This window comes from Prionailurus bengalensis, chromosome B3, assembly GCF_016509475.1.
Source record: "Prionailurus bengalensis isolate Pbe53 chromosome B3, Fcat_Pben_1.1_paternal_pri, whole genome shotgun sequence".
Lineage (NCBI taxonomy): Eukaryota > Metazoa > Chordata > Mammalia > Carnivora > Felidae > Prionailurus > Prionailurus bengalensis.
The window spans coordinates 143,422,446-143,442,107 of record NC_057355.1 but is presented as its reverse complement, the minus strand read 5'-3'; the positions used below and the strand labels follow the sequence as shown (position 1 = coordinate 143,442,107).

The 19,662-nt window shown below is 64.6% G+C and overlaps 1 protein-coding gene across 7 annotated transcripts in view; it reads left to right on the top strand.

Moving 5' to 3' along the window:
* The first annotated feature begins 309 nt into the window (after nt 1-309).
* The window catches only part of BEGAIN (brain enriched guanylate kinase associated), a 44,562-nt gene continuing 25,209 nt past the window's right edge, over nt 310-19,662 (top strand). For 2 of the 7 annotated variants that reach the window (XM_043557024.1, XM_043557021.1), the window contains exons 1-2: nt 14,976-15,419; nt 16,945-16,973. In XM_043557024.1, the coding sequence (XP_043412959.1) occupies nt 16,960-16,973 (14 nt within the window). In that variant the 5' untranslated portion in view covers nt 14,976-15,419; nt 16,945-16,959. Of the gene's footprint in view, nt 355-14,975; nt 15,420-16,944; nt 16,974-19,662 lie in introns of those variants that run through there. The other 5 variants (XM_043557023.1, XM_043557022.1, XM_043557020.1 and 2 more) reach the window with 5 other exon arrangements.

The window sequence follows — 19,662 nt, the reverse complement described above, 5'->3', positions numbered from 1 at the left end:
GCGCCCCCGCGCCCGGCGTCCGGCCCCCGCGCCCCCCGAGCGCGCCCCGGCCCGGCGCGGCGGGGTGAGGTGGGGGGGGGGGGAGCCGCTGAATCAGCCGCGGCTGCGCGCGCGGGGCCGGGGCTGGCGGGGAGCCGGGCTGGGGGCGGGGGGCGGGCGCTCCCTGCGGGAAGCCGGGGGGTGGGGGAGCCCCGGCCGCGCCGGCTCCCGGCGCGCTCGGCCTCGGTGGGGAGGGCGGCGGGCCCCGAGCGCGGCGGCGGCGGCGGCGGCGGCGGCGGCGGCGGAGGCGAGCGGCGCGGCTGCCCCGGGGCCATGTGGACGGGCGGCCGGCGGCCGGGCCGGCTCCGCCGGGCGGTGAGTACCTGCGAGCGGGGCGGGCGCGGCGCGGGCACCGGCGGGGGGCGGGGCGGGCGCCACCCACGCCCGGGGCGGGCTCTGCACGGCACCCCTGCTCGGGCCGGGGCGGAGGGGGGGGGGGCGGGGAGCGGCTGTCCAGCCTCCTCTCCGCCGCCCGCGGCGCCCCCTCCGGTACCGGGGCGCCAGGGCGCCGCCGCGGCGGGGGCTTCGCTGGCCGGGGTCGGGTCGGGGGGAGGGGGGCCCGGGCACCCGCGGGAGCCCGGCAGTCTCGGGGCGGGGCGGGGACTCGGCCTCCGCGCGCGTGGCTCTGCCCCTCCCCGCCCCTCCCCCTCGCCGGCCCGAGCGATCGCCCCCAGACCCGCGCGTCCCGGCCGGGGCGGGGGCCCGGGGCGGGGACAGGGGACAGGTAGCCGGGTGCCGGCAGGCCTCGTCCCGCCCTGCGTCAGGGGGCAGGGCCAGACCCGGCTCGGGGAGGCCGCCCCAGAGGCCCAGGAGCCGGAAGGAGGCTGGACCCCGGGGCCGGTTCCCTGAGCGTTCGCGGCGCGTGGGCGCGCGCCGGGCCCCGGACGCGCTCGGTCCTGCTCAGGCCCTGCCGGGCAGGTGCTCACGTGGCCCTCAGTGACAGGCGGGGAAACTGAGGCCAGGGCCGCCCGGCTGGCGCTCCCACCCTCCCCGAACCCCGGCTCGTTCGTTGTTTGGGAATTTCTGCCCTAGCGCTTCCGCTTCCTGCCGGGTTTAGAGGTGTTTCCTTCCTCGTCTGTGCCCCACCCCATCCCCAGTGTGGCGCCTCTGGGGCAGGAACAGCGTGGGCGACCTCCTGGAGTCTCCCGAGCGGGCAGGATGGGAGAGAGTAGGCACCCAAGAGTGAGTGGGGGCGGCCCAGTGAGAGCGACTGCCACCTGCAGGGCCCGGGTCGTCCCCTCCGCCCTGTGCACAGCAGGGGTCAAGGCCTTGGGGCTCGGTGGGGCAGAGCCTCCCTGGGCCTGGCTCCTTCTGAGGTCCCAGTGCCCTCCAAGTCTAAGCGCCCATAGGACAGGTCGCTTCCCTTCGCTGGGCCCCAGTTCCACCACCCACCGGTCACAGCAAAGCCCCTTTCTATGCCCGGGGTCAGTGAGGGCCGTGGGAGAAAGCCCCTTGCGAACCATGGCGTGCCATCCAGGCAGGCCCAGTGTAGCACTGCCGGCTGGGGCAAGTGGCCGATGGGGGCGGCTCTGCCTGGCATCTGTGACGTGCAGGGCGGGGAGGCGGCAGCAAGGGCCCTGGCAGCGTCCCCGAAAACCCTTAATTTTCCCGACTCTCACTATAATCAGGGCGGCACAGCAAAGCAAGCACAGTGGCAGATGCGGCTTCTTCCCGGCTGCTCAGCACATTGGTGCCGGCCGCGGGCCGGCTGTGCCTCCGTGGAGGACCCTCCCCAGCTCCTGTCTCTTATTTATAGCCTCGCCAGCTCTGTGCTCTGCTTATCCTCAGAACCTGGAGCTGTTCGCACCTGGGACGCTGAGCAAGGCGGCTGAAGGCTGCCGGCCCGGAGACCGTCTTGTGGGATGGACTTTCCATGGGCTGAGGCGGGATGGGAGACATTTCCAGGTCTGGGGGGGGAAGTGAGTCAGAAGCGGTGTGTTAGATGATTTCCCGTGCACTGGCAGGGACTCTTGGGCCCGGCGTCTGGCCCACAGCAGTCGCTGTTAGTGGAGCACCTACTACGTGCCAGGCCCAAGCTCAGCATTTTCATGCATCGTAGCCACTCTGAAGGAGCACCCCTGCTCCTGCAGGCACAGTGCCACAAATAGTTTCTCACATCCCAGGAGGTGAGGTCCAAGGGCTGAGTCAGAGCTGAACAGGTGAGGGTAGTGCAGTGTCGGAGGTGCTGCATGGGTCGGGGCCTGGGGGAAGAAGGGAGAGGGCCAGGATCGGAAGAGGCTCGGTCCTGCAGGAGTTTGGAGGTCAGGGGCATGGCCAGGGGCAGGGTGAGGTGAGTCCTCCCCTCAAAGCAGGTAAAGATTCCCAGGGACAAACCCATGGGTGGGTGACCCTGAGGCTCACTCTGTTGGGTCTGGAATTGCCCTCAGCCTCCCTTCCTGGTTCCCCCTCCTGCCCCAGGGCTGGTCACCAGCCTGGTGGAGAGGCATGGACACGAAGCTGGAGTCTTGAGTTCACGTCCCTCCTCTGCCACTGATTTACTGTGGCAAGGCCCTGCCCCTCTCAGGGCACGACACCTATCACAGTCGAGGGAACGACTTCCGCCCCAAAGCGGGCCCCGGATGGTAGCTGTTGGGAGAAGCAGACCAGAGCTGTCTCTATTGATTCAGTATTATAGGATGAATGAATGAGTGAGTAAGTGATTGAGTTCTGTACTCGCCTAGCATACTCCCCCCCGTGCACCCACCTCTGCACCAGTGGAGAAGCAATCGTGGGGTGGGCCGCAGTGTGTGGACAGACGATGACGGGAAGCATAGAGCGGGACGGATGGGACAGCGGGAGGCATGGATGGAAAGTAGAGGGGTAGGTGAGGGGGAGCAGAGATCGACGGATGTAAGTGGCAGGGTAGATGGGAATGGATGGAAGGATTGACAAGGATACAGGACTGGACGAAGAGAACAGGACGTCAGTGGATGGATGGATAAATGGACCGATAGGTAGGAAGATGCATTTCTGATGCATATGGCGACACAGAGGAATGGATGCAAGGATCTGCAATGGACGGACAGATGTCAACAGAGGGACAGGTGGATAGGGGATGGACGGATACGGGAGTACGTCAGGACAGGCAGATACAGCCACGGGAAGACGGATGGATTCTAAATGGACGAGTCCGTGCTCGCGTGCTGGGATAGGTGGACGGGTCCTTGAATGGTAAGAAGACAATGGATGTGGGAATGGATGGATGAATGCAGGAAGAGCGAATGGCTGGCTACAGGCGTCGGAGGGTGCATCGGCACACGAATGGGCACAGGTCGGTGGAGGGACGCATCTGTGGCGGGGGCAGATGGAGGCATGGGTACGGGACGCGAGTGACAATGATGGACACACGGGTGAACGGATGCGGGGACTAGAGGATAGTGGGCGGGGGAGTACGTGTCAGCAGATGACAGGTGCAGACACGGATGCACAAGTGGGCACGTGTGAACGGACGAGTGGCTCCAGGGACGGATGGGTCGAAGGCTGGGTGGAGCATCTTGATTCCCTAGATGCTGGTGTCTTGTTCACAGAGCCCCGATTCCGTGATAGCATAGCGGGAAGGCTGCAGGGCTGGAGAGAGGGCAAGGGGTCATTGGGCTTCTCCGATTATGTGTTGCGCGATGGAGTAGCTGTGTAGCCTCTTGTAAAGACAGGCGGCCAGCGGGGAGTCCTGCGGGGAACCCCTTGCCCAGGGAGACTTCCTGGGAGGCTTGGATGGCTCAAGTGCGCAGCCCTTCTGAGGAAGAAAGGCTGGGACAGAACCCAGGGTGCAAACGCTGACGGCACAGAGCGTGTGCGTGCATGCTGGGGACTCGAGACAGCGGAGGCCTGTGGCTGCCCTCTAGGGTTCTCAGGCCAGCAGGGAAATACCCAGAAGCCATGAGAGAGAACTCTCAGCCCCGCCCCCCTCCCCATCATCATCCATAAAAGAACAGTGGTAATAGAAACTTCTGCTCTGGCATGAGAGAGGTCCCAGGAAGGGGACAGCAGTCCTGCCGCTGTTTATTGCAGTACCTGGCCTATGGCAAGCCATGGCTGTTGACCAGTGACCCCTCAGAGCCCAAGTCCTCCAGGAAATGGGGCAGCAAGTCCTGGCTTGGGGGGTTGCTGTGAGAGTAAGCGAGGCAATGTTTGGAACCATTAGTGGATGTCCAGCATGCCCTACCCATCCTGCATCCCATCGTTACGACAACGGGAACCTGCCTTAGGACAAGGTCTCCCCGCTCCAGCCCAGCAGGCACCGGGGAGCTGTGCCTCTCCTCTCTCCGAGCTCGCAGAGGCCAGCTTCGCACCCGTGGGATCAGGGAGGGTCCAGGCAGTGGTGGGGGGCGGAGGGGGTGCTGGAGAGGAAACGGGTGAGTACTTGACCTATGGGGTTCCCCTCCCGGGTCTGCTGTGTCCAAGCCGTGGGACCTCGGACAAGTCACTTTGCCCAGCTGAGACTCTGCTTCTTTGAGCACGAGAGCCCACAGCCGTCCCACCTCACAGGGCTGGGCGAGGATTTGGGCCGTGACGCAGGTGCATGCCCGGCACGGAGCTTGGCACATAGTAGAGACTCAAGAAGTGGGGCTGAAATGGATGAGTCAAGGAGCAGGGGCTGTCACGCCAGGAGCTGTGAGGCTCTTTCAGGAGAAGCAGCCCGGGCTGCTGAGAGGTGAGCAGGCCCAGGCTGCAAGCTTCGGCAGCTGGCAGCCTCCTCTGGGGCCTCCGGCCCAGGCGGCAGAGAGCCAGTGGGTTGTTATGACAACGAGAACTTGTCTGATGCAGCCGGCAACTCTAGGAGAAGCTCAGAGGACCGACTGGCCAGAGCCCCTGGAACGCTCCTGTGATCACACAGACTTGGGAAACGACACATTAGAGCCCTGTGCTCATGAGTCCCGAGATCCTACTAGATGCCAGGCTCCATGCTGGAGGCACCCAGCACCTGTGTTCTCACACCGCTTCCCACCACTGCCTGAACTGGGCATCCACCTGCGTGTGACGGTTAGGGGACATGACTTGCCCAAAGTCCTGTTGCGGGGGTTGGAGAGGGATTTGACCTTGGATCTGCCGCCTCCCACTGGTGATGGTGATGGCGATGGTGATGGTGATGGGGCAGGGGCTGGTCGGCTGTTGCTGGGGGGAGGTATCCAGGTGTGAAGGGGTGGCTGTCAGGGGACTGCAGGGATCGGGGGGATGCTGTGACTTTCCTTAGAGCCGGAGATCCCTGCTCCCCCCAGTGCCCAGCCCAGAGGAAGTCCACTCTGGAACTACTTGTTGAGCACCTACTATGTGCCTAGGCCTGTGCGGAGAGTGAGGATAGCGTAGAGCTTGCATTCTAAGAGGACACAGAGAATGACTGATCACACACATACCCCTCGCAGCTGGGGGCTGTGTTATGAGAAGAGTAGGGACTACAAGAGGCTAACGCGAGGGGACCTGATCTGACCTGGGGGCTGCAAGGGGACAGGCTATTGACTGGGACCCTGACATTTAGATAGAAATTAGGTGATGAGACAAACGGGAAGAGGGGGGAGGGGGAATGATTCCGATGGTGGGAATAGCATGTGCAAAGGCCCTGAGGCCAGGTAGGGCTTAACACATTCAGGAACTTGATGGCAGTTCCAGGGGGGTATCCAGGGTAGAGACGACACCTTGGTGTCTCCAGAAAAGACGCTGGACTGTCAGGGCCTTGCAGGGCATATGAATGTGTGACATTGTCTGGCCATTGATCTGGCCTGTGTTTTAAAGTTCGTACTGGGACGTGTGTGGGACGGACCAAGCTGGACCCGCTTCTGTGGAGCGGAGCTCACGGAGCTTTTCACAGATTCAGTCATGGGTGCTGTGGAGATTCAGAGAGGTGTCCAGCTGAGTCCGGAAAAGAAGGGGTCCCTAGCACTTGATGTGAGGCACCACCAAGTGGGCAGGGGCCCCAGGTTCATAGCCATGAGTAGGCCACCAAGGAGAGTCAAGGCCATGCTCTAAGCGAGGCCACAAGCTGGCCCACCGAAGGCCTGGGGCTGCCACCCCCCCGCGAGCCTTCCTCTGACTCATGTGGGTGCGTCCCGGGAAGAAATCCTGCCTCCTGGCTTCCTGAGATGCCAGAAGCAGGCGTATTTCCCTCCACACAAAGGAGGAAGTGCCCAGGCCTGGCTCTGGCCTTTCTGGGTTGATCTCCCCCCACTGTACTCCCCATTTAACTACACCCCGGGTCCCCGTGTGCCACTATCCCTCGCCTTATCCCCTGTGTATCATTGAGGGATTGCCCACAGCTGCTAGTGACAGAGGCTGGAAGTAACCATAGCTTAAATAAGACCGGGGTTATTTCTCTCAAGTTACAGCACCAGAGGCAGGTGGTCCAGGGCTGGCGCGATGACTCAGTGGTCATCAGGAACCCAGGTTCCTTTTGTCTTTCTGCTCCCCCACCCTTTGTGTATGGCTTCTGCCACAAGCTTGCCTCATGGTGCAACATAGCTGCAACGGCTCCTCCCATCACTTCCATGTTCCGGTTAAGAAGCAGGAGGGTGGGGAATGGGAGCAAAAGAAGCCCGTGCGAGCTGTCTGACCCTCACCCAATAACTTCTGTTTGTATCTCCTTGGCTACCCCTGGCTGCAAAGGAGCCTGAGAAATGCAGTCTTTGAGCTGAGTATCTTGCCTCCCGGAATAAAACGAGTTCCTTACTCAGGACGAATGGGGGAACAGTGGGCAGCCAGCAGTGTCCATCATACCCTCCCAATTTGCCGGATCCATGGCGTTCCAATTCCCCCTTCTTCGGGCCCTGTGCTCAGTCTCATGGCCACTGTCAGGGTCGTCGCTGTGCCGCCTGCCTCTCCACACCCATGCGCCCGGCGCCACGCCTGGCAGAGGAGATGAGGAGATGTTGTGGGGCCCGGCCCAGCCCCCTCCCCACACACAGCAGGTGCTCAGCCAGTGCAGGCTGCCTCCCCAGGCAAAAACAGAGCTCAGGACGTGACCTTCTCTGTGGCACTCACTGGGCCCTGAAGCCCAGCTCCCACTTAGTGAGAATCAATTTAGGGGGTGGGAGCCCCCCCCCCCCCCCGTGACATCCCTGGATCGATGGGCAGGCGGGCATTGAGCTGATCGCTCTGGCCAATGGGAGATGGGCGGCCGTGACCCCCTCCCAAAAGAGGGCGTGGGGATCCCAGCCCCGTGGGAGGAGAGAAGTGGGGCTAGTGAGGTACTTGGAGAGGCTTGACCTTGGACTGACCACGGAGGATGCTCTCGGGGGCCAGCTCCCAGGCCCAGGGCCCTGACCCCAGCAGCCCCGGGCAGGATGGCCGCAGCTCCCTCTTGGAGCCCGGGGCCAAAGCCACCGGGAAGGAAGCCTGCAGAGGGGACCTTCGAGGCCGCAAGCCAAGTCCCGCTCTGGGCCGGAGCCGCGAGGGCCAGACGCGTTGCCCTGGCCGGGCGGGCCGGCTGGGCCAGGAGGGCACGCAGGCGTCGCCTGCCCTGCTGTCCACCCCAGAGCCCCCAGGCGCGGGCAGCAAGGCCGCCGGGGGCCCCCTGGCCCGGCTGGGCCGCCGCCGGGAGGCCCGGCTGGCCTTCTCCAGGTTCCTGGATGAGGTCGCCGTGCGAGTGCTGGACCCCGGGACCCTGGAGGCCTTCCGGGGGCCCGGAGGCCGCAGCCCGGAGCCCTCCCCGGGGGAGCGAGACCCGGGCCCAGCCCAGGAGCCCCTCCCCGGAGCTGCGGCCCCGGAGAAGACCCCGGCCCTGAGCCCTCCGCTTTCCCCAGAGGCGGCCAGCAGGGCGGGGGCCGGCCGGGCCGCGGAGACCGGTGGGTCTCGAGCGGGCGGCAGCAAGTGTGGAGGCCCAGCCGCCTCCCCCCGGAGGCCTCCAAGCCGGGTGAGTCTCAGCCTCAGCGCCCCCCGCCCGCGGGCGGCCTGGCAGAGGTCTGCTGCGGTCCCCTCCCTCCTTGCTCCATGTGCCTTCTCCCCGGGAGTCCCCGCTGACCCCTTCCAGCTCCCTCATCAGGCCGCTTTCATAAGATCTGTAACAGGCAAGACCTTAAGAACCCAGCGAATGGGTCTCTACGGTGAAATTTCTGGCTTCGGGGCAGGCAGAAGAGTTGGGAACTGAGTGCGCGTGCGGCACGGTATTAATATCAGCCCCCCATGGGCAGAGCCCTCTGTGTCTTACCACGGGATTTCGTGATTATCCCTTTGCACGTTTGAACCTCAGACACCTCCATGCAAGAATATGTCACCATCCTGTCGGAAAGGTAGACGGGTCTGTGTCTTTCACTAATTCCCCATTAAATTTTTTTTTAATGTTTTTACTTATTTTTGAGAGAGAGAGACAGAACACAAGCAGGGGAGAGGCAGAGAGAGAGGGAGACACAGAATCCGAAGCAGCCTCCAGACTCTGAGCTGTCAGCCCAGAGCCCGACGCGGGGCTCGAACTCACGGACCGCGAGATCGTGACCTGAGCCGAAGTCGGACGCTCAACCGACCGAGCTAAGGCGCCCCCTCAATTCCCCATTTTATAGGTCACGTGGGGAGTCTGGGCTAGGACCGAGGTCTTCAAATCTAAATGCAGGTGTCCTTCTCAGCACCTGGCACCGCCCTGCAGACACTCAGGACACCCTGGCCTCACAGACGGGCGGAAAGATGTGAGACCCACTTAGCTGACCCGGGGGACCGATCAGAGCAGTGCCCGTGCACTTGCACGCCCACCTTGGTGCCGACCTCTGTCCCCCAAACCGTCCGTGTCCCCTGGGGCCAGAGGGGCTTTTATGGGCTCTTGAGGACACGGCCCCATCCTGACTTCTCCGGGCACAGGACCCAAGTGGGGGCCGCAGGGCCAGATTGGCAGAGCTCGCAGCCAGGCCCGTCCTAGGATGGCGTCTCTACAGGGAGAGGTTCCTTTAAAAACAAAATTCTGCGTGTTCTAACTCTTGATCCCAGGCCTCGGTGCACCCCCAGGAGGTTGGTGCCGTCATTAGGCTCCCCGCATCCAGAAGAGGAAACTGAGTCTCAGAGAGGCCACGCGGAGGAGTCAGGGTTGGGGCGCAGGCAGTCTTAGCCTCCCCCTCTGCCCCCCTGCTCTTTGGCGTTTCTTGCCCCCCAGCCACCTGCCTTTTCCTCCCGGGGAGGGCCGGGAGCAGTGAGGCCACTAGTGAGTCCTGGGCATTTGCAGCCCTCCGGCCCTTGCCTTGGGGCCAGCTGCACCAGCTCAAGGATCCACGGGCTGCTGGTGACCTGGACAGGTCACCCGCCCTCACCCCTCCGGGCCTTGGCTTCCCCAGCCATGAAAAGGCAGGAATGATCACGATTTTTTTTTTTGCCTTGTCACAGGGAAAGCATCCAACAGGTACCTGACAAGCATCGGGACCCCCACCTCCTCCACAAGGGCCTGGCAATCTGGGACCCCTGCCTCTGCGCCACTCTGAGCCCTGCACACGGCGCAGCCCTCACTCTGGGGACACTGGGCCCCGGGGGAGCTCCGTGATGCCCAGGCCTCTGGAGGGTTCTGTCTCAAGGCTCTTCACACACGCCTCCCAGGACCGCCTGGTGGCACAGGGCTGTGGGGACCTGTCGGGGCCCAGCAGTGGGTGCCAGGAGGCAGGGCTCCATCCTGAGGCCCTGCCGAGGTTCCTTCCCAAGGGAGGGGGAGGGCGGTATCGGCCCTCCCCACCCTCACCCCCAGGGCCATATCGCGTGGTGAGCACCCGTTCTGGAACCCCGAACCCCTCAGCTCCAGCCTCACATCAAGTACTCAGAATAGGCGGGTCAGAGAGGTACCGGGATCAGCCTGTTTCACAGACCAGGAGCAGGCTCAGAGAATGGAGCCGAGTTCTCCGGGTCCTCACGGGCGTGTGGGGGCGGGAGGATCAGAGGTCATGGGCGCGGGTGCCTGGCACAGAGTAGGAGTTCAGTCACTGGCGTGATGATGGTGACGAAGGTCGTGATGGCGGTTCCTCTGCTGTGTGTCTCCTGCCCTCCCAGCCTGGACAGGACTGTGTCCCCAGAACTGTTGCCAGGGTGGGGGTGGGGGGGGCTCCAGTCATTAACCTGAAATCCCTCTTTTGAGGCCAATGCCCGGAGGTTTCACCATTAACACCTTCAGGGAGGGAGCTATAAACCAGGGGAGGGCCTTGGATTTTAGTCCTGCCTCTGTCCCGTCTGGTGAGTGGCCGTGGGTGACCCTGCTGCTCCCCTTCTTCGTCTAGCAAGCAAGGAGCTCCTGCGGAAGGTCTCTGAGACCTCCTCTTCTCACTGTCCCCGGGCCCGAGTGACGGTATGAGTGACTTAAGCCAGCCATTGTCTGTGGTCAGAAGACCAGAGTGGGAGGGCCAGAGTCAGGGTCAGGGTCAGGGTCATGGAAGGAGAGGCAGGCTGGGGCTCTGAAGAAGCCCAGGTGGGGTTGTAACCAGACCCCTGCTACCAGGCCTGGGAGTCCCCAGATCCTGTCCCAGGGGCTTTCCCACTGAGCGACCCAGACAAGTCATTCCAGACTCCGGGCCTCAGTCTCCCCAAGTTAAGCTGCCGGGTCCGTTAGGTGTGGATGGCGCCTCTCCCCAGCGGGGGAGCCCCCCGAGGTGCCTCTTGGGGGTGGGGGGAGCTGCTTCCTAGCTCCCCAACTGTTGCCACGTGGGAATGTGGGCCGGAGTTGCCAGATCTTGCAAATTTTCAGTAGAAGCCAAAAATATGGAATTTAAAATGTAAACTCTCCCAATTTTTAAATGTTGGCTCAAATGTTTTTTAAAAAATTTTTAAAACCTCTTGCAGGCCAAATACAACATGCTGGTAAGCCAGATTTAGCTCTGGAGGCCAGCTTGCAGCCGCACACGGCTGGGAACCCGAGGCCCTGCCTGAGGCGACACGGAGCCCAGCCGAAGGAAGGCGGGCCGGGGTGGGAGGTAGGGCGGGGCGGCCCTCCGTCCAGCACCAGGGACAGGGACGCTCCCGGCCCCATCTGGGGACAGCAGCACCAAGCCAGGGTCCGAGTTCCCCTCCCCAACCTGCTGGGTGACCTCTGGCAAGCGCCCACCCCTCTCCACCCCATCAGGTGAGGACAGGACAGCACGCGGCTCACCTTGGTCCTGCGCCTAAGGTGACCTGCTGCGTCCCCAGCACAGGCCAGCCCTGAGTGGGATGCTGAGGGACCCGGTCTGTGAGCGCTGTCCCCCCCCGCCCCCCCCCCCGCCCGACGGCTCCTGGAACCCCCACCCTCATCCTACCTCCCTCTGCTCCTCGGTGTCCTTGGCCGCCTCTCCAGTGCTGCCTCCTCGCCGGCCGCTCCCCCCCGCCAGGACCTGGGCCCTCCATGTTCCCCCCCACCCCTTCCACCTGCTCAGGCCCTCTGGGCACCTCTCCCACCTCCACCCGCTCCCCACGGGCCTGGATTTGGGCCGGTGGCGCCTCCAGCTGGGCTCCTGGAGCCCTGCACTTGCCCTTCTGTGCCCCCTCCTCCCGGCAGCCCCTCGGACAGTCCCCTGTTGGCCCAGCGGGGCTTCCCAGCGGCTCGTCCTGACTATGGCCCGCGAGACCCCCTCCCCCTGCTCCCACTGCTGACCAGATGCTTCCAGACTCACCAGGCGCCCCGCGCCCAGGGCCTGCTGCTCCCACCGGCTCCCCAGTCCTGGCTCACAATTCACCTTGACCTCCCTCAGCCTTCCCTCCTCAGCGGACTTGTCCCATCAGACACTGGGCCAGCAGGGGCGCTGTGCTGACCTCCGGAGCCATCTGCCTCCGGCCCGCAAATATCAGAACATCAGCACCTAGAGGACACAGAACCCCCCTCTGGTTTGTTCTCTGCTGAGTCCACTAGAACAGGGCACACGGTGAATGTTTGTTGAATGAATGCAAGAAGTCAAGAAGGGGTGTAAAGCATCTTAGAAGGCCGTCCGCCCCAAATGATTAAATTAAATTAAAAGGCTCTTGGGCGCCTGGGTGGCGCAGTCGGTTAAGTGTCCGACTTCAGCCAGGTCACGATTTTGCGGTCCGTGAGTTCGAGCCCCGCGTCGGGCTCTGGGCTGATGGCTCAGAGCCTGGAGCCTGTTTCCGATTCTGTGTCTCCCTCTCTTCTGCCCCTCCCCCGTTCATGCTCTGTCCCAAAAATAAATAAATGTTGAAAAAAAAAATTTAAAGGCTCTCCAGAGGAGCCCCATCCCCAAGACAATCCCCTATACCTGGCTACCTGGTCGCTCACAGTGCCCTTCGAAATTTTTCCATCCTCCCTGGATAAGGGATTGAGCTCAGAGAATTCGAGAGACTTGTCAGAGGTCATGCAGCTGCATAGGGGGCCCAAGTCTTCATCCGTGGGAGGTGGGTGACCCCTGTCTTTGTCACACCCGGGGTTTGTGCCCCCCACGCCAGGCCTTATCCCTCTGGCCTCCACATTCTTCAGCTTGTTTCCTCCCCTGCAGGTGAAGTCGGGGAGCAAGATAAAGGGGAAATTGAGGAAGCCAGAGCCCCGAGTGGGTTTAAGGAGGCCCCGGGGTTGGAGCACTAGTGTCAGGGTCCGAGAGGCCAGCTCCCGGCCCCAGGCAAGGGCAGGGACCGGCCCAGGGTCACAGGAGGAGTCGGAGGCAGAGCTGGCCTCTGGGGCCAGAACCCAGGCTCCGTGTGTCCCAGGCCTGGCTCTCAGCACCAAGCGGACCTGTCCCCAGACAGGGACTCACTTTCCTTCTCTGTAGTTTCGGGAACAGAGGATTTGGAGGGGGGCTTGGAGAAGGAGGACCCACACCCTCAGAGGGACGCCTGGGGCAGGACCCTGTGCCGCCGTGTCTTTGGGCTCGGGTGCTGCCCAGCTTGGGGGTGGCGAGGAATGGTGGGGGCCAGGAGAGCAGGAAGGAACGCAGGCTGTGTGGCAGGTCCGTCTGGCTGGGGATTAAGAGCAAATGCACTGGTTCGGGCATCACCGCTTGTCATTAGAGGCCCTGCCGTAGGGGTGTTGGTGGGGCAGGGGCAGGGCAGGCAAGTGACCGAGGAGGAGGGGTCCAAAGAGACCGGTGTGATGAGAGGGTCTTTGGTGGGTAAGGGGCTACTTCAGATGGGTGGTCAGAGAAAGAAGATCTGGGGCAGAGCATTCCAGGAGGAGGAAAGAAGTGCAAAGGCCCTGAGGCAGGAGCCAGCTGGGTGAGCTTGCTGATCAGTGTGGTCTGCATGTGCCAAGTACGAGACAGATCAGGGGGCTGAGGTCAGAGGCAGACTTGCCTTCCTCCCTCGCCTCCCGAGAGTCCCTACTGTGCGCCAGGCACCTTGCCGAGGCGCCGCTGGGAGGGTGGCGGCTGTGGAAGGAACCACACGCAAGCGGCAGGGCTTTGTCTCTTGGACCCTCTGTTCCTGCATTTGTAAAGGGGGGTCTGTGAGCCCTCCTCGCGAAGCCACTTTGAGGATTAAATGGGATTGATTTCTGCAACGGGGCTGAAGGCCGCACTGGCAGCGACAGGCCGGCTACAGGATGGACGGGCCCGTTTCTGCCCCGGGTGGCCCTCCGGAAGCTCAGAGTTGTGCAGGGCGTAAGGGAAGGTCGCAGGGGCAGGAGGAGGTGGCGGTCGGCAGGCGGCTCAGAGTGGGGCTCAGGGTGTGGGGGGAGGGGCTTTCTAGGCCAGTGGGGCAGACCCGCCTGCCCGGGGAAGAGCCCAGAGAGCAGCTGGGCTGGGGCAAGGACCCGTGGCCGACAAGCTGGGCTCATGTGACGTTTTGGGGAAATGAAGGCGGCTGCGGGACCAGACCACCCGGAGGGGACAAGGGGAGAGTTTCGGGCAGACAGTGACAAGGTCACAGCGTGCTGCAGCACAAGAGACATGGGGCCCTGAGTGCGGGAGGGCCCAGGGAAGAGCACTGGAGGGGCCAGAGGGGCCCTGGGGGTGTCTCACACTGGGGACCCTGGACCTCCCACAGTCTCCCCATACTCATGGTCCCCAACCATCCCTGCCCTCCTCCTAGAACGGAAGGACCCAGGCAGTGGCTTCCGTTCTCCAGCCAAGCCCCCAGGCAGGCCTCGGCTAACTTTGGGCGACTCTGAACAAGCCGTTTCGTGCTCTGGCCTTGCTTTTCTGATCTCTAAAATGGGCACGTCGGGAACATCCCCAGATCTCGTGGTGACGAACTGCAGAGTCACGACGTGGACATGGGACTTCTGGCCTCAATACCAGGACCATTGCCAAGGCACAGGGCCTCCCCACAGGGCCAGCCCGGCCGCTCCCCCTGCTCCCTAACCACATACAGCTGTGACCACGCATCACATGTGCATTCAAAGCTTTGTGCAAGCTCCCAACCCCCGGGGGAGGTGCCAGGCTAGCCCTGGGACACAACTGGGAAAGGCCCTGCCCCAGGGAGCACACATCTGGTATGGAGGCCTGAACCAAACAACTCCACCGGGTCTCCACGGAGGGCTGCCTGGAGGAGGCAACCTTTAAGGGTGAGGGCACACGCACTGGGTCTGGAGAGAATTTGAGACATCGTGGAAGGGTCAGGGCCAGGCTTCAGCGTCTGGAATAGCGGAGTGAAGGAAGGGGCTGCCCGGGTAGGTGCCAGGCTACACCCCATCTCTTCCTCTGCCAGCCTGCCCCCTGCCACCAGGGCGACTCAGCAGCCTCTCCTGAGTGTCCCTTCCTGGGAAATTCCCAGACAGACCTTTTAGAAGAGCTGAAACATTCCATATAAATAATTAATGCTAGATTTTTAAAATTAAATTTTAATGCATTCTTATTAATTTGAGACAAACTCCCAGGCAGGTCATTGACTGTGAGTGATTGAGGCAGCCAGAGACATGTGAGGAACTGTCCCTAGCCCTTGGGGGGAGAAGACCTCTCTGTGTGAGGGCTGGTTTCCAGGCCTGGCCGGGCTCATCTCTGGGCTTTGCTTTCCCCTGTCTGTGAAATGGGAGTGACTGCTCGCCCAGCAGGCAGGGCCACCCTGAGGAGGAAACGGCCAGTGCCATGAACGTGGAAGGCGCGTGCGGGCCGTGGGGGTGGGAGCGCCTCGATCATCTTTGCCATTCTGCCGAGGGGGGCACTCCCAGGACAGGGGGCGGGGGATCACTTCTCAACCATTAGCCCCCAGAGGGCAGGGCTCCCCTCATTGGCTGCCCCCTCCCACCACTAGAACTTGGCCCGGAGCTAATGAATGTGGGGAACAGCGTCGGTGGATGCAGGAACGCGTGGACTTTTTGGGTTGGGTATGAACCTGGTTGGGGCTGACCCTGAGAAAGCCCGGCTCCTCCCACCCCTGCGCGGGCCCTGTGGAGGCCAGGCCTGCTGGGTGCTGGGGGTGCCCTGGCGAAGGGACGGGACGCCTGCCTGGAACTCACTGCCAGAGGGAGGAGGCAGGGAAAGGCTGGTGTAGGAGCTAGGCATGCAGTGTCCGTGTTTATTGAGCGCCTGCTGTATGCCGGGATCTAGTGTGCTGAGCGCGGTGATGGGGACCTGGGAAAGGTGGGCCTGGGGCAGACAGGGGGCTTCGCGAGAGCCACTGGCCCGGCGGCCAATTCTCTTTGTCTTAGGGGACGAGGGTATTCAGAGGGGGGTCTGGGCTCGTGGTCTCCGACAACTTTTCGAGTGAGGATTGTGTCTGGCGGCCAATCCGGGGCCCTCGCGGATCCTTTTCTTCTAAAATTCCTTCCCCCGCCCAGCCCCTCCGCAGCCCGCGGGTGCTGAAGGGCAGCAGAGCGCTCCGTCCGCCTCCCCCTGCCCCCAACCCCGGCTCGCAGGTGAGGAAACAGGCCGGCGGAGTCCCGGGAGGGCCTGCCCGAGCACCCGGGGAGCCGGCGGCCGAGCCTGGCCGAGGCCCCCCGGGCCGGGCCTCCTAGCTCGGCGCAGTCGGCCGGGCTGCGCCCTCGCCCGGCGGGGCGGTGGGGGAGGCGGCGTGGGGCCCGGACCGGAGCGGAGCGCGCTCCCGGCGGACGCGGCGGCGGCGCCCGGAGCGAGGGGCCGGGATGGGCAGTCATCAGTCTTCCCAGGTGTGTCGCGTGGTCCCTGGGCTCAGCCCCGCGCCCCCCTTTACTGCCGGCCGTGGCGCGGAAAGACGGGGGAAAGCCCCCGGGAGCGGCCTCTCCCGGGCGATGGAGAGCCCGCCCCGCGCCCCCCGCTCCGCGCAGGAAGTGCGATCCCGCCCGGGCCGCTCGCGGTCCCCGTCGCTCGCCGGCGCCCGCAGGGTTAACGGCGGCGGGAGGGTCTCCCCGCCCGGCGCACAGAGGGGCTGCCCGGCTGCTCGGGGCTAGGCAGGGAGGGTCTCCGAGCCGCGCGCGGGCGGGTCTGCGCAAGCCCGGCAGGGAGCCCCGCCGGCGAGCCGGACGCGCAGGGGTTAATCCCTCGGGCCCGGGAGGGGCGAGCCAGGCCCGGAACCCCAGAACCTGAGGGCAGCGGGGTCTCTGACTGAGGAGTCCGAGGTCCCAAATGCCATCGCCCTCGGATCGTGTGAGTGTCGGGTTCTGCAACCCCGTATGGCTCCCAGTTCCCGGATTCGAACATTCTCCGACTCGGAGATTCTGCGATTGCGGGCTCGGCTTCCTCCGGGAGGGAGCGCGGGGCTGCAAGGGTTAACGGGCGGGGCGGGGGGTGCGGGCGGGGGGGTGGGGGGGGACGGTAAGCAGCGGGGGCCGCGGCCACGGGAGAGTTAACGCGGCCGGGCCGGGCCCCCCTTCTCCGGGCGAGCCCGGGATCGCCCCGGGCCAGCCCCTTCTTTCCCCCCGGGGGGGGCGTAACTCGGTGGCGGGGAGCGCGGCGGCCCGGGCGGGCTCACCTGTTACTCGGCCGCGGCCCGGCGCACCACCCCCCCCCCCGAGTCTCGGGGACCGGGGACGGGGGCTGGGGGCGCGCGGGCCGGGATCTGCCGCCGAGCGAGCGGCGCGGGGTGACCCGCCGCCGCGCCCGCCCGGTGCCCGCTGTGCCCGGCGCCGCCCGGCGCGGCCGCGGAGCGCACGCCTCCTGCCTGCTGACCCTCTCGTTTGGTTTCTCGCAGGCCTCTGCCGCAGACATGGAGAAACTCAGGTGAGTGCAGCGTCCTCCGAGCCGCGGCTCGCGCGGGGCCGGGTCGGGGTGGGGGCGCCCGGGAGGGCAGGGGGAGGGCTCCGCCCGGGCCGCCCCGGCGGGCCGGGTGTGCGGTGTGCGGTGCGGGACTGCGCGCGGCGACACGACGGGGAGCCCCTCGCGGGGGGCTCCTCCGCCCGGCCGGGGCCGCCGCGGCTGGGGGGGGGGGGCGGTGCGCCGCGAGGACCTGCGCGCGCGCGCGCGCCCCCCCCCCCTCCCGGCCCGTGCCCCGCCCTGGACTCCCGGCTGTGCCCCCCCACCCCTCCCCCACTCCACCCCGCGGGACCCTCCGGGTTTCCGCTCCTGCGGGTCGCGCCGGGTCCCCGCGCCGGCTGGTCCGCCACCCCCCCACCCCCCCCCCAACCCCCCGGCTGACAGTTGCCTGGTTCTGAGCTTTTAAGTTTCCGCCTGGTGGGGGCGGGGGTGGGGGATGGAGTCCTCGCGGCCGGCCGGGCGAGGCAGGCGCGTCTTGGAGCCATTTTGGGGGAATCCCGCGAGTCTGGGGAGCGTCCCCCGCGGCCTCCCTCGGGGTGCTCAACTTTGAGCCGCCGCGGACTCCACCGGGCTCCCTCCGCGGCAGGCCCGGGGAATCAGCCGATTTGAATATTCACGACTTCCTCCGCGACTTCCCTTGGCCACCCTGACCCCCACTTTGGGAACACCCCTCCTGTGTTTTCCTTCCGGAGTCTGAGCCGAGGCGTCGTGTGGGCAGCAGGCCCGGCTCTGGCTGCTGGGTTTCGGCACCGGCTCCAAAGTCCCGAGGGTCTCGCGACCCCTCCCCTTCCCCCTCCTCCCAAGGCCAGAATCGGGCATCCACGGGGAACGCTCCTTGCGGCCGGGACACCCATCCCCTGAGGGTCAGGGACCTGCCAGCCCAGGCTTGTTCCAGAACATGGCCCTGGGTCTAGGGCAAGGAGACCCGGGGCCTTCCCAGCTGACCCTTAATGCTGTGGGTGAGTTCTTCCGTGAGTGCCCCGGGGGTCTCACACGGTGGCCCGGGACTGGCTGTTCAGAGCGGGGCCATCTCCTGGCCACTGAGCTGGAGCACAGCCCTCTCCTGTGAGTCCCATGGGGCAAGGACCCACTTGTCCTGGGCTGGGAGGAGGGGTCCAATCTCTCAGGTCCTAGGAGCTCAGACCCAAAATCTGACGTGCAGCCAGGCCCCCCTTGTCATGGCCAAGGTCCAGGGGGGGCTGGAGAGGCCCAAGGGGCAAGCAAACCTGGCTGTGGCCACACAGATACCCCACACTGGCCGTCGTCTCACCAGTGTCCCCACCCGGGAAGGGTTCCTGGGAAGAAGGGGCTACTGCTTTGCCCAGCTGAGACTTGAGAAGAAGGTAGCCTTCGTGGGGGTCTTCGTAGCAAGACCAGCTGGCAGGGGCGGGGGGGGGGAGGGTCCCTTCCGTGGTTCTCTTTCTCTCCCCCTCCGTGCCCAGCCAAGGTTCTTGAGCACCCACCCCTGTGTGCTGGGCAGTGGGGACAGAGACATGGCCCAGCCGGGTTGGGGACGCAGGTGGGCAGGTGAGTCAAGTGGACAGGTGAGCCACCTGGGCAGTGGTGCCTGACACGCTAAGGGCATCAGGCATGGCTTTGCCAGATGGGCCGAGGGCTTCCCCGGGCTGAGTCCCAAAGGCCAGTGGCAGTTGCCAGGGCCTGGGCCACTGGGCTGCTCTGGGCCACTCGGGCTTTGAGCAGAGGCGGACTTTTTGGAGCTCGTGAGAATGGGGGTCCCGTGGGGCCAGGACCCAGCATAGCATCCCAGAACCGGGGAGGGTTCTACCCCCTTTCTTCTTCTCACCCCATTAGTGTTCTCAGAGCTGCCTCAAGGGCCTTTCCAGATCCTTCCTTCCCAGCAGGTGCAGGGGCTGCCCCCGTGCGGTTCTGTCCTGCAGGTAGTGCCGGGCGTCTAGGACCAAGAGGCCCAGAGGGATGTAGGGGAAGTTGGTCAGCAGGAGTGGTAGGTCCTGGGGTCTGGAGCCTCTCAGATCCAAGTCTCCGGCCTCAGTTTTCCCATCTGTGAAGTGGATGTCCTAATCACCCCCACCTCGCAGGGCTGTTGGGAGAATGATGTGCCCCACCTGAGACGTGACCCACAGGCCGGGTGGAGGTTCATCGTGGGGCATCCAGGCGGGAGAAGATGCATGGTGGTCCAACTGAAGGGGTCTTGGGGTGTCCAGAGGAATGGCCCCATGGCCCAGCCCTGTGTGCCACCCGTCCCCCGCCCCCACGCCCCTAGAGGGCAGTTTCTGTACATTGCAGGCCGGGCCTGGGGAGCCGAACTGAGCTCCTAGACGGCAGGCGCTTTGCCCCGTCCAGCGCACCCCTATCCTGGTGCCTGGGACCAAGCCTGGCTCGTGGCGGGGGGGGGGGGGGGTCCAGGAAATATGTGACGAGTGGGCAAAAGGACGGTGTCCGTTTGACCCTCAGTGGCTCCCTTTGTGGACAGGTGCACAGCCGGGCTCGCCTCGCCCCAGCCCCTCTGCTGACTCCCCCTGCTCACCACCCATCATGCTGAAGTCTCCCCTCCCAGGCCCAAACAGTCACACGCTCCTGCCCTTGCCTGTGCTGTTCTCTCTGCCTAGAATGAACTTTCACTGGCCTTCTTGTCCACATGACAGACTCTTTCTTCTCCCTGTCACCTTCCCTCTGG